This window comes from Diceros bicornis, chromosome 14 (genome assembly GCF_020826845.1).
Source record: "Diceros bicornis minor isolate mBicDic1 chromosome 14, mDicBic1.mat.cur, whole genome shotgun sequence".
In the NCBI taxonomy this organism is placed as follows: Eukaryota; Metazoa; Chordata; class Mammalia; order Perissodactyla; family Rhinocerotidae; genus Diceros; species Diceros bicornis.
The window spans coordinates 43471948-43486131 of NC_080753.1; the positions used below are offsets into that span (position 1 = coordinate 43471948).

Consider the following 14184-nt stretch of genomic DNA (forward strand, 5'->3'; position numbering starts at 1 on the left):
CCTACTGAATCAGCATCTTAGAGTGGGGCCTGGGCATCAACATTTTAACAAGCTCATCGGATGAGTCTTAGCTTAGTTTTAAAGTATTGAAACCACCCTCTATGCCAATCACCAACCAAAAGATTTTATCAGCAGATATGCTACCCTTTGAGCCTCCATCTTAATCAGAGACAAGTCCATTGACTCTAAAGACAAAAGACTGTTCTTTCCAGATTTGGCAATTCCTGTCAGCAAAGTAGAGTGAGTTGTTGAACCAAAGAGCAACAAAGAATCCGTTAACCAAGAGAATCACTTTCAGTCTCTCAGTGTTCATATTTTAAGCTAAGTGTGGTTGACATCTTTATAGGGAAAGCAACTGTGGAAAATTATCCTACTCTAACAGGTAGTAGTAATGCCTTTTGGTGAGCAGCCAAAAGTTTGCCTTCAGAAGAAATGGGGAATTGTCAATTCTGAAATCCATTATATTTATCTCCACCTTATTCTGGATCTATGTTTAAGACTCCTTTTGAGGGAACAAGTTTGTCCTGTAATGAAAAATTCAAGTAGTCCTAGGTAGATAATTGCCTCCTAGAAGTAATAGGTTTCATTTGCTTTTGCTAATGTCTGGTGATATTTCCTTTTTATCTGCCTGAAAATTCCTGTAGTTAACTGTAGTTAGTATGTTGATAATTGAAGATCCCACAAGACTATAGAGATAAACATCATCAGAAATAACTTTAGAATAGGTTTTCTCAACCTGTTGATATTTGGGGATAATTCTTTGTTGTAGGGGGCTGTCCTCTGCATTATAGGTTGTGTAGCAGCATCCCTGGCCTCTACCCACTAGACACCAGTAGTACCTCCCAGCTATGACACTGAAAAATGTCTCCAGATCTTGTCAAATGTCCCCTGGGTGTCAAAATAGCCTTAGGTTGATTGAGAATCACTGTTTTAGAAGCATTAAGTGATTATCAGGCTTATATAATGAGTAAGATCAATAAGTCGTTTGCAAAGGGTATATTATTGTTGAGAAGCATAAGTATAGAGGTGTAACTGAGAAAACATTCATTTCCATTGCTTCTATTTATTTTTTTAGTTGTGGTATAATTTACCTACCAAAATTTCACAGTTCTTAATTGTTCGGTTTGATAAGTTTTGACAGTTATGCTTCACCCTAATTTCGACAATTGTGCTTCACCCAATTTTAATAATAACTTCATTTTCTCTCTTTATTGTTGAGCCAAGACTTTACAAAAATCATTTTCAATACATAGCCTCAAGTTCTTCTTTTAAAAAAATGCTAAATCTGGATGTGTGAATATCACCTTCTGACAGTATCTCTTAAAATAAACTGATAATAACCTAGTACACTACAAAGTTTTCACCTTGGTGTAAAACTGTATAAACTCTTTCAGTGTTTGTTCCATATATAGAAGACTCCTGTCTTCATCATCCAATATTTGTCTCATACAGTCCACCCAGGTTAAGTTTACATTCATTTTGTGTAATTTGAAAAGAAGTCTCAGAGAAAAATCTGTTTTGAAATAGAAAATGCATCATAGTGGCTAAAACATATATGATTGGTCGCTATCTAAAAGGATGACATTCTACAAGATTCTCCTTTGAGGTCAGAAACATAAAGTATTTAAGCACCTAACAGTGGCCTATGTGACTTCTTTCAAGTGTGATAAATATTTACATCCCTGGTGTTCCCTCTTTTGATTCTGGCAGGTAGATGAACTCTATGAAGCTTATTGTATCCAAAGACGCCTCCAAGATGGTGCCAGCAAAATGAAGCAAGCCTTTGCAACTTCCCCTGCCAGTAAAGCTGCCCGGGAGAGTCTGGTCGAGATCAATCGGAGCTACAAAGAGTACACAGAGGTATGTACTAACCTGCTCAGCCGCTGAACCCCGCCTGGCCTGCTCTGAATGTTGGTAACTGCCAAGAACAAGGGGGATGGCAGCCTGCAACCTCATTCCACTCCTCAGAGAGATAAGTTTTACTTTTTGCCTCTCTTTGCTTTTTTTTTTTGAGGCTGTCAGTGGAATTGTTTAAAATGACTCTTGGTTGGTTTTGTTGGTTGTATTTTGGTTTAGAGCTTTCATTGGACTCCAGAGCATGTGCCTCTCTCATTCCCTGAGCATCACCTGTCAGGCACTCATCTCCTAGTGCCTTGTAAAACCACAAGATTTTAGATGCTATGAAGCCATTCACTGGCCAACCCTTATACTTCTTTCTGTGCTCCATCCTGACTTGACAGTCTCTGCACAAGTAGACTACAAATGCTTGTCGAAAATTTCAGTGAATGAATGAGTAAGCCACAATGCCCTGGTTTTGGTCATTTAAATGCACTTCCAAATTCTCTAGTGTACAGTCTAATCTAGCTTTATCCCTGGAAGTAGAACACTTTGTGATTAAAATGGCTACCCTGGATGCTGAGTATCACTAACCCTCACACCCACAATAATTTTATTGTAAGAAATTTCCTTTCTATCTTAAAAGAGACAAGATAAAGAACCATGACCAGAAGTGTGCTTTCCTGGTCTCTGACTGTCTCTGGGGCCTAAGCATATGACACAGGGAGGTCTTCGCCCCTCCTGGGGTCACCTGATACCAAAGTCTTTGATGAAATGACTGAATTATTAAAGCAGCACTTCTCACTATCCCCTGAGTCTTTGTTCAGAGATCAGATTTCATGAATGAAGTCATCGGGCTGATGAGGGTCTGTTGGACAAGTCCCAGTGCTGAGCATCTGTCTCAGCCCGGGGATGGGAGGGACCTCTTGGATGACTTACAGCAGGATCGCTTCTCATGTACACTCCAGCATCGCCTCTTGTCTGAAGCAATTTTATTTCTTTTCATGGTATAAAACAGAGCTTCCTTACGTAAGTTCCCCTTTCAGAATAATGCTTTTAAAATGTATTTTAAAAAATAAGGGGCCGGCCCCGTGGCTTAGCAGTTAAATGTGCGCACTCTGCCACTGGTGGCCCGGGTTTGGATCCTGGGCGCGCACTGACGCACCGCTTCTCGGGCCATGCTGAGGCCGCGTCCCACATACAGCAACTAGAAGGATGTGCAACTATGACATACAGCTATCTACTGGGGCTTTGGGAAAAATAAAAAGGAGGAGGATTGGCAATAGATGTTAGCTCAGAGCCGGTCTTCCTCAGCAAAAAGAGGAGAATTAGCATGGATGTTAGCTCAGGGCTGATCTTCCTCACAAAAAAAATTAAAAAATAAAAATAAAATAAATAAATAAATAAAGAATTCAAAGGAAACAAATTATATTGAAATACAGTATTTCAATATTGTCAGAACAGTTAACAAAATATTTTAAAAATCAAATGTGTGATATAGTGCTATGCTGCTGTTTTATCAACACGTCAAATTATTAGCAATAGCTCTAATAACTACTGAAATTTCAAAGTAGTGAAAAATATAAATGATTTTTCAAAGTATCTGCAATAAATGATGTGACACGGACATGTACGTGATTTCTATCAGTGTCAAAGTCACAGGTGGTAATAATGCTGCTGTGGCTTGTTTTCTACATTCATGATATATGTTATCATGTTAAATTTCAGTTATAGGTTAGTGGAAATAACAATGTGACTTTCTTTTTTCCCCATCCAAATTTATGGACCCGCAGGTTGAGAATCTCTGTCTTAGAAGCAGCCCTAATTTATGGGACCTCATTTCTACATGTCTCTGAAATCAAAAGAGCAGTTCCCAATTATAGAGGCTATTCACAGGGCACGAGCAGATAACTGACTGGCAGCCTATAGGAGCTGCCTGTCCTAGAACATTTGCAGGTCATTTCAGAAATACCCACCTTGGTCAAGTGCCAAGACATGACATCAGACTTTGCTCACAAATTCAAAGATATAGAGCACAAGTTCAGCAAGAGGAAGGGTGCCTTAGAGAAGAAAGGAGTCCAGGACTTCTGTAGCTTCATTCCTCATTTGCATCAGGTGGTTTTGTGTCTTCACATAACCACAAAAGCTGGGATTTTATCACCAAGCCTTTAGGGTGCAGCAGTATTCATCAATGGCTACATGGGCGAGAAGGAAGAAAATTCTGACCATGGGTTCCTCAACCATTAAACTAGCTGCCCCCAAGTTTTTCGAAGACACTAGTAGCAATCCTGACATGCATGATAACATCATTGATATTTCTGGAAACTGTAATGCGTTCCTTCACAGAGATGCCCAATGCTCTGAGGAAGAAAATTGATTTATAATACTGAGACTTTGTTTTCAAAGCTTTCAAGCTGCACAGAGATCAAACTTCAGGAAGATTCCCCCAGCTTTGCTAAGCTATTTGAAGTACTAAGAGCTTATAAGGGGAGAGGCAATGCCATTCTCTTTGCATCCCATCTGGGCACCAGTTCGGGAGAGGGATTTTTTAGAGCAGAACAAAGGAACAAGTAAGATCAGAACCTCTAGCCTTACAAATCAACCTCGAAGTCCTCAGCAAACAAAATTCAAACGGAAGCAATCCCTGGCAGTGCTCTCTGAGCTGGCCAGGCATTAGTAGGAGTGGCTACCCCAAGCCCCCAGCCTTGATGAGGCGGACTATGGAGGGAGAAGCCTGCAGATGCTGCCCTGGGGGCTGGGATGGGGACTGCTGCTTAGTGTGGCAAGAGGTGGCATCAAAAGCTTAAAGTGGCCACCCTGCAGAAGGGCCCCACTGAGGACAGCCGCTGGCCACAGCACTTTTCCTTTTGATTTCTAACTCTGATTGCTCTGTTTGGTCCTCAGATACTGAGAAGGTAGGGTGGGGTAGTTACGTATCTAAATACAGACACAGATGGTGTCACTCCAACTGCCTTGACTGTTCCCTCAGCGTTAAGAATGGGGAGAGGACAGCAACTAGAAAGATGTGCAGCTGTGACATACAACTATCTGCTGGGGCTTTGGGGGAAAATAAATAAACAAAATTATTTAAAAAAAAAAAAAAAAAGAGTGAGGAGAGGACTCTTGTCAGACCCAGGAATCATTTTTGGGGTGCCGTGGTATTGTAGCAGATCTCCTGCCTCACTCACTGTGAGTAGAATTGAACTCCTGGACTCTTTTTGCCTCAAATTTTTTTTTAGAAGAATTTCAAACAGAAAAGTCAAGACTAGTATAATGAACATCATATACCTTTACCTAGATTTACCTATTGGCAAGATTTTGCCATATTTACTTTCCTTCTCTCGCACACACTCAATTTTTTCTTTTTCTTTTGTTGCTGAGTCATTTGACAGTAAGTGGTAGACATCATGACATTTCACCCCATAAATATTTTAGCACGGATCCCTTCATGGTCCCCTGTGTAACGCATGTATCCCCTGCATAACCACATACCATTATCACAGCTAAGAAAATTAACAGTCATCCTGTAGAATTATCTAATATCCTGTGCATTTTCATATTTCCCCTACTTGGCCTGAAAATATCTTTTATAACTTTTTTAGTTTATTTACTTTCAAATCAGGAAGTAATCAAAGTTAACACACTGCATTTGGTTATGTCTCTTTAATTTCTTTTATCTAGAATTTTTTTCCGTGATACTGCCTTTTTGTAGAATCCAGGCTAGTTGTCATAGAATATCCCACATTCTGGATTCATCTGAGTGTTCATGACATAATTTAACTTGTTCACCTATGCTCTAAATTTCCTGTGCACTGGAACGCTTGCTTAGACTTAGATTAAACATCTTGTCAAGAGTGCTTCATAGGCAGTGCTCTGTAGCTCACTGCAAACAGGTAAATGCCTCTTATTGTTCAAGCAATGGTTGTCCGCAGCCATTAGAACATCATGTGCTTTGAGCTGTGCTGTAAAAGAAGCCTTGCTCTAACGCCAGTCTCTTGGACTCTTCACAGAATATGTGCACCATTGAAGCGGAGCTGGAGAATCTGCTGGGGGAATTCTCCATCAAGATGAAAGGTATTCTTTTCCCTTTTCAGAGACAGTAAGGAGCCATCTCCACAGAGCTCCTTGAAGTTTGGGAGCACACACTATTTTTATTTTCCTTTCAAAGGCACTATGTCGCCCACTCTCAAACCTCCCCATTTTTGTTAATTTATTGATGCTCTTCTCATCCTGAGACTTGCCTATACACATATATTTATTATGACAGAATCTCAAACATCACAAAATTGGAGAGAATATTACAATGAACCCCCATAAACCCATCACCTAGATTTAATAATAGCAGGATTTTACCATATTTGCCTCATCTGATTTCTTTCTTTTTCCCTTAATGAAATAGAAGTCCTTTGATGAATAAAACCTAGACATGTGAGTCTACCCCTGTATACTTCAGTGTGCATCTCTTAAAGAATAAGGACATCTTACATAACCACAATGCCAAGTATTACCACATCTAATAAAATGAATAAGCCTTTGTTATTAATCCATTCCATTATCAGATTTCCCAAGTTGTCTCAGAAATGCTTTGTACAGTTGGTTTGTTCAAATCAGGATCCAAACAAGGTCCATGCATTGTAATTGGTCATTAGCTATCTCTTTTAGGTTACTTTTCATCTAAAACAGACCCTTCCCTGTTTTTTTCTTACTATTGACTTCTCATAGAAACCCTTGTTATCTAGAAAGTTCCATATTCTAGACTTGTATGGTGGCTTCTTCCTGGTGTTATTTACATTCTTCCTTTACCCTCCATGTTTCCTGCAAACTACCTACTAAATTTTTTTTTTAGTGTTAAACCCGCAGAGGACTGTGCATTTTCCTCTTTTTGCCCAGTGCCTTTCCACTGTTTACTCGAGAAAGTTCCAGTCTAGAAACGTTATTGATTTATACCACAGCATTCTTCAGAACAAAAAGAGGCTAGTTTTAGAAAATGGAGCATCCCCCAGGTGTTGTCAGATTTACAGCTCAGCGGCCAGGCAGGGCTGTCGAATAAGCAGCCATCACAGCAAGTCCATTTTTCTTCTGAGTTTTGGCCTCTTGGACTGCAGCAAAGAGGGCTGGTGCTTATGCATTTCTTTTTCTAAGGTTTCTTAGCAGCTGGATCCCTGGGTTGCTAATGGGGGTTTAATCACCCTCTTGTCTCCTTTTTGCAATTAAGGGAGTAAAGAAGGGGGACTTTTTTTTTTTCCAAAGTGCTCAACAGGAGAGCTTTATTTTTGAATGAATCATCTAACTCAGGAGGGAAATTTTTCTGTCAAGTACAATGTAGGACATGTGAGAGCGCCTCTGAATGAGAACACCTGGAATCAAAATTACCTTGACCTTCAGCTTCCCAAATGGCTGCTTTCTCCTCAGCAGATCTGACAGCGAATCAGTTTGTTATTCAGGGTTAAATCTCAACACTTATTTTACTACTGAGGTTGGGCATCTGTGCTTTTTCTGTTTTTTTTAGGTCCATTCTCTTCATTTTGGGTCCTCACCAGAGTCAGTGGTTCCAAAACCACTCAGGCCCTGAGCCCATCCCAGCAAGTCAGGGAATATTTTTTTTCACCTCTCAGGATGATTCCGTCAGCAGCCTGATTCTGGAAAACAACTGCCCTGAACCAGTGTTTAGCAGAAAACACTTCCCTCTCCTTCCCCAACGCTCAGGCACCATCTACGCAGACCACCACGGTTGTAGAGTCTCGCAGCCAAGAGAATTTCAGATCACGCACATCTTCTCACTGTTAGTACAGTATTAAGTGACTTGTCCCAGAAGTCACACAGTAAGGTGGGGTCAAACTTTACACTGAATTCCAGGGCTGTTGGCTCCTAGAGTATTCCCACCCCCAGCCCTGTATTAGGAGGAAAATTCTACCAGAACTGAGCAGATACTATAGACTGTTGCTCAAAGAATGGTCTCTTCTATGGGATGGTCTTCCTCAACCTAACACACAGGCACCCTGGGAGCGGGGTGGGAGGAAAGGGTCACCCTACCCACCAGATCTGGAGCTTCGGGCCTTCAGGTAAGAACATGGTGCTGGGGGCCCTGGCCACACAGCTAAATAATAGCACCAGGTTATAATGGGTGTTCAAGACGGACTGACAGAACTTTCTGTTCCTTCTGCTCTTCTATCTCTACCTCTCAGGGTTGTTGTCTCTCTCCTGCCTGATCAGCTTCCTTAGCTTCTATCTGGACTCAGGGTTTCTCCCAGAGGGTCTCTCAGGCCTGAAACTGATTCTCCTTTTTTGTTATAGGTTTATCTCACTTCCACTTTCCTAAGCTAACACGAAAACTCAGAAACTACATCTATGAAGCCTTTCAAGAGTAATGCTCCCATGGAAATCTTTCTCTCCCTTGATAAAAGGAAGCCCTCTCATGCTGCCAAGAAATCTTATATCTTTGCAATTAGCTACTTTCTTATCTGTTGTTCGTTCTGCTAAAAATAACCACCCCAAGATACATATTGACATAAATTAAGAATATTTCATAATATTCTCAGACCTGGTAACCCAACTTCCTCCTGCCACACCCTTCCACACTTCCCTTTTTGCCCCACCCCAACACGTAGACAACAACTATTCTTGGTGGGGGGAGGGGGGAGGCACAGAGGTGATGATGATGATGGTAAGGACAATTGATGAAGCACTTATCCGGCTCCTGCTGTTGGCCAAGCACAGGCTGCATCCTGACGAATGGGCTCTGGCCTTGAGTTCCACACAATCAACTGGGGAAAATGGAAGAATGAGCCAGTGCGTTCTAATTCAATGGAATAAATGAGCTCCCAGACCAGTAGTGTGACCAGATTGCTTCAGGAGCCTGAGGGGTGGGCGGAGAAGGTGCCACTCACCTGTGGAGGTGGGGGGCAGGGTGGAGGAAGGCTCCCCAGTGTAACTTTTGAATTAGAATGAGAAAGACTGTTCTGGGCAGATGAATGGCACTGGAATAGCATTCACCAAAGAGGGAAAAGCATGTTCAAAATGACAGGTAGTCTGGTGAGGCTGAAGTGCTGGTTGGGAGAAGAGTGTGGAGAATTAGTTGGGGCCAGATTTTGAAGAGACTCGAATGCCAGACTAGAGAGGGCACCCTAGACCCATGAACTGACAGCCGGGATGGAGATTAAAAGATGTGATCTCTTAGGCAAAACTAGTTCTTCTTCCAATTATGACTCAATTCAAATTAAGTTCCAGGCAGTGTGTATATCCAAAAGTCTGTGCTGGCCCCTACAGCTTTCAGGGCAGTCAGGCCTCTGGAGAGGGAAGAACTTCTAGTGAGATACTAAACCTGCATTATTTATACCTGGTCAATAAATCAGTCAGGCCTGGAACGGGAGCTCCTGGCTGGTCAGCTGCTAGGCTGTTCAGGCTGTTTTCCTTGGAGTAGAGAGTATGACTCTTGGAAAGGAAGGTCATCATAGAACTAGAAGAAATGGGGAGCATTCTTCTGACAGAATGGTCCCCGAGCAAAGGAAGAAAAGAGTGGACGGCTGCATACTGTAGCATCTGGGCCTTCCAGACAAGCCATGGAAGAACTGTTTTATCTGTAGTACGCGTTTACGGTTGAAACATCCGAAAGGTACGGGGAGATGCACCACGGAAATCAAAGTCCCCTGACCCCCACCACCTCCCCACCCCCATCCCCAGGTTGGTTTTTTGAGTGGCCATAATGAAAGCTTTCTAGACAGCGCAACAGTAATCACAAAACTGCTGAAGAAACGTTAAGGTTTCCCCAACTGTGAAAATCCCAGCAGGCGTCAGACCAGCGTCTGAAAGAAACCCAGCCAGGTTTAAAAGACACGAGGCTGGAACTCTAATTGCCCCAGTTAGTTTCAGTTCTGCAACCAGTACCGTGAGTGGCTTACCCAAGCAGATAGAAGTTGAGGAAGCACAGCGCCGGACTTGTTTTTGCCCGCCTGTTGCCATTTGCTACCTTATTTTTATAATCAGGGTATCCGTGTGATACCGCTATAAGCAACCAAAAAAAAAAAAAAAAAAGAAATTTTGCTTTAATAACATGGGCTGAGAAGCTCGAAAACATCGCTACCAAGTGTCTTTCTCCCATTCGAATATGTTATTCAGATGCAAAATTTCTGGTAATTTTGAAAGGAAAAAAAAAAGCCTCAAAGGTTTTTTCCCTTTACTCCCCTTTATCCAGCACCAATTCCAGAAAAGTTTGTATTTTGCCAGGCTTCCGTTGTAATTGTACAGGTAAACAAGCGATGGATGAATCATGAACTAATTTGCAGAGGTTTTTAAAGAGCACTTTCAATTTTATTAGAATTGGCATGTCCAGCCAATTGTGATTTATAAAAACCAGTCAATTGTGCTTTCTTTCAGAAGTTTAAAAAAAAAAAAAGACTAAATCCTCCAGAAAATTATTAGTGAAAATTGGCTTCTTTAATTCGGCTCTTATTTCAGTAAATCTTTTTAAGTGGCTTGTTATGTTCTAATTGTTGGTGAAAACTGGTCCTAAATGGACTGGCTCCGTGGGTGGGGAGGGGTGACGAGCTGGTGAGTTGCTGCCATCTACTGACAGACATTGGTAACAGCAGTGCTTTTTAAGCTTGCCTGGACCTTCTCCATCATCTTGACCCTGGCAATTGACATCAGACAGGTGGAGAGTAGGCTCATTCGCTCAGTAGTTTCACAACTTAACAGGGCTATTCATAGAAGGGAAAACACATTGTATGATACTATCCCCATCATCTTTATGTGGGTTAAATTGTGTTTAAACTAATATAAAAACAAAGAGCTCAAATGTCATAAAGGGTTTCTGAGGAGGCTGAGTAACCAAGGAGTCAGTTTGTCATGTGGAGGTCTGTGCGAGTGAAGGAATCTAAGAACCACAGGGCTGTTTCTGTACCAGCTAATCAAAATTATTTCCTCTTAGGCCACCTCTGTGAAAAGAGAAAGATTGTTTTTCTCTTCTCAAATCTCTGTTTTAACTTTTTTAAAGTGTTACCTTCTCATTTTTTTAAATATTGGGAAACATACCAAAAAATTTACAATCATACATAATCGCTCCACCCAGTGCTAAACTTCGTTGAAATTGTCGTGAATATCCAACCAGCCTTTTCTCTGTGTGTATGCTGCCTATCAGCATGTGTTCTTTTTTATATCTTTTTTCTTACAAAATAAGTACATGATATTTGAAAAAAAATCAAATAAAAATTACTGCTTAATGTCAAACATTTCACTTTCTCCATAATCCCACCCTACCAGAGATATTTTTAACAGTTTGGTATGTTTTTCCAGATCTTTTTTCCTCTGGATACATTTTTATTTAGTGGGCATCATACTCTTCATAAGGTTTTGTATCCTGCCTTTTTTTTTTTTCCCTTAATATTACATTATAAATATTGTCTTTTATTAAAAGTTCACTCTAAACATTTGTACTGAATTCTTAACTGGAAATTTTTATCATAAAATTGTATTGGTTATTTTCACCAGAAAATGAAAAAGTGCTAAAGATTTTGCCCATTTTTATTAAATTTGTTTCATTCCTTCATTAAAAATTTGTCTTCCAGTCCCTATCAGGGTAAAGGACTTTGCTTTGTGATTGACATGGAAACAGGGATTAAAGCCGGAAACACCTGATTCAAGTACAGCAAGGATTACTGATAAACCTCTATTGACCAGTTTAGTCCCCTCTATTCACTGTGCGCGTGTGATTTGCATGCTTTCTTCCTCACAGCTTTATTCATGCTTGACACACAGTAGGCCTTCAGGAAATATTGTTGAATGGATACATCCCACTCACTCGGCCTGGAAGTATCTTCTCCCCCATGCCCTCATTTTACTGAGATGAAATTCTGTTATTCAAATGCTACCTCCCCCAATGAAATTATCCTACATTAAATGAGATAGAGATTCTTCATTTTAATTGTATAAGTAATATTCTTATAAAATGTCAAAGTACAGAAAAAATCAAAGATCTCTTACTGTCTCTCCATTGCTGTTCTCCTCCTTCGTGTGTGTCAATTTGCTGTATCTTTCCACGTAGATTACATCTTGTAAATGAACCATATATGGCACGTGCTCAATAAATAGTATCATCGCACTCCTGGATATATAATCATTACCACTTATTAAGCACCCACTATATGCCAGATGCCATCTATTGTCCTTACAAACAATTCTATGAGGTGGACATTGTTATCCCTGTTTTAAAGGTGAAGAAACTGGAGTTAAGTAAATTATTTAGAGTAAGTAGGCTAGCTGGTATATAAGACAGAAATCAACCTCAGGTTTAATTCCATCTTACTACCTACAGGTCCTTGTCTGTTTCATTCCTGTGGGCTTTAACGATATTTTGTTCTGTATTATGGGTATCTGTAAAGTCTTTCTTAATCTCCAGATTGTTACCCCAAATTATAGATCCTAACACACAGTGAGCTCTCAGTAAATATCTATAGAAAGAAAGAAAAAGACCGATCAGATCAGGGTCCGGGATGTCCCAAGACAGTGGCCACCTAGCAAACAAGATTTGGTTTTGCTGCTATGCCAGATATCATACTGGATCTCAGAATGAGCAGATCCAGTTAGAAATGACCTGCTGGATGGCACAGTAGCAGAGAAGCCCAATCTTCATTTTGGGGGTCCAGGTTGCTGTCATTTGCTTGGTTGGTTTGATGTTGTTTTCTTAGTCACTAGTTTTGTGTAGATGATAATACATCTTCAGTGATTTCATAACACAGTAGGTAGTGGTATCATTACCCTGGATAAAAAGGATAAGACAAACAGGAGTAGTGAACTGAGGAAAGGCAAGGGAAGTAAGGCCGTGGACTCTTAGCCAAGTGGGAGACACTCATCAGAAATCACGGGGGCCGGCCCCGTGGCTTAGCGGTTAAGTGCGCACGCTCCGCTACTGGCGGCCCGGGTTTGGATCCCGGGCGCGCACCGACACACTGCTTGTCCAGCCATGCTGGGGCGGCGTCCCACATACAGCAACTAGAAGGACGTGCAACTATGACATACAACTATCTACTGGGGCTTTGGGGAGAAAACGGGGAAAAAAAAAAAAAAAGGACGAGGATTGGCAATAGATGTTAGCTCAAGGCCAGTCTTCCTCAGCAAAACGAGGAGGATTGGCATGGATGTTAGCTCAGGGCTGATCTTCCTCATAAAAAAATAAAATAAAAAATAAAAAAATAAATCACAAATCTTGGAACAAAAAGAAAAACAAGGGAGCAGTTTATTTTCACGGGAATATGTTGGGTAAATAAATGAATATATCTTCCTCGTCCTAATTCCCTGATCCTGGAATCTGCTTGGACCTTCAATCGGCCAAAAGTACACTGAGCTCTAACACCCCCAAACAGCCTTCTCTGCCCCAGAAAGCACCTCTTTTGTCCCCCTACCCAAGGAATGTCCTCTCTAACAGCCATAGATGGAATTCCCAACAATAGCTGTTCCCACAGATGGTCCGCAAAATTACTGCATGAGTTTTCACAAAGGTCTGACACTTTAGTTGAGTTTTATCAGTGTACCAGTATGGGTTTGTAAAGGGGGAGAATATATTCTGACCTCATAACTCAATTGCTTGCTTACAGGTCTGGCTGGCTTCGCTCGCCTCTGTCCTGGAGATCAATATGAAGTAAGTATTTTGTTGGTGTGGGTGTCGGCATTGAGGATTTGATGAGGGGGTATCAGTTGTCAATATTTTGCTTCTTAAATTGTCCTTTGTGTTTTTTTTTTTACATTTTTTTATTTTGAAAAAAATTTAAGCCAATAAGAAAGTTTAGAGAATGAAGAAGGAGGTACAAGACCTCCCTTATACCCTTCATCTAGACTTACCAATTTTTAACATTATGCCACATTTGCTTTATTGTTGTTATTATTACTGTTATTGTTGTTGTTGTTATTTTGCTGAACCATTTTATACTAATATGCAAACATCATGACACTTCACCCCTAAATTCTTCTCCCAAGAATGGAAGGACATTCTCTCATATAAGCATTGTACAATTCTCAACACGGTAAATTTAACAGTGGCACTTTAGCTAATGGCATTTGATATACAGTCTATATTCATATTTTGCCAAGTGTCCCAATATTATACTTTATAGCAGTTTTTTTTCCTGATCCAAAATCCAATTCAAGATTATGGATGCTCATAAGTATCGTGATTGAAGAATAATAGTATCTAGATCTTTATAAAAATATACTCTATAAAGTAAAAACCTTTTTATTTTTTCCCCCTTCAAAAGGGAACTTATCATGTAACTATCTCCTCCAAAACCCTCTATCATCTACTTCTTGGGGGAGTGGCGGTGTTGTGTCTTCCCCTAAATAGTAAAGCTGTCTGGCCAA

General features: G+C 40.6%; 1 protein-coding gene across 9 annotated transcripts in view; it reads left to right on the forward strand.

The window, feature by feature from the left end:
• The window catches only part of RIPOR2 (RHO family interacting cell polarization regulator 2), a 217861-nt gene that overhangs the window by 171486 nt on the left and 32191 nt on the right, over positions 1–14184 (forward strand). For all 9 annotated transcript variants that reach the window (XR_009222104.1, XR_009222103.1, XM_058555140.1 and 6 more), the window contains exons 7-9: positions 1711–1860; positions 5847–5910; positions 13425–13468. Coding sequence is in view for 7 of the 9 variants with exons in the window: in XM_058555140.1 (XP_058411123.1) it covers positions 1711–1860; positions 5847–5910; positions 13425–13468 (258 nt within the window). In the remaining 2 variants the exon portion in view is untranslated. The remainder of the gene's footprint in view (positions 1–1710; positions 1861–5846; positions 5911–13424; positions 13469–14184) is intronic.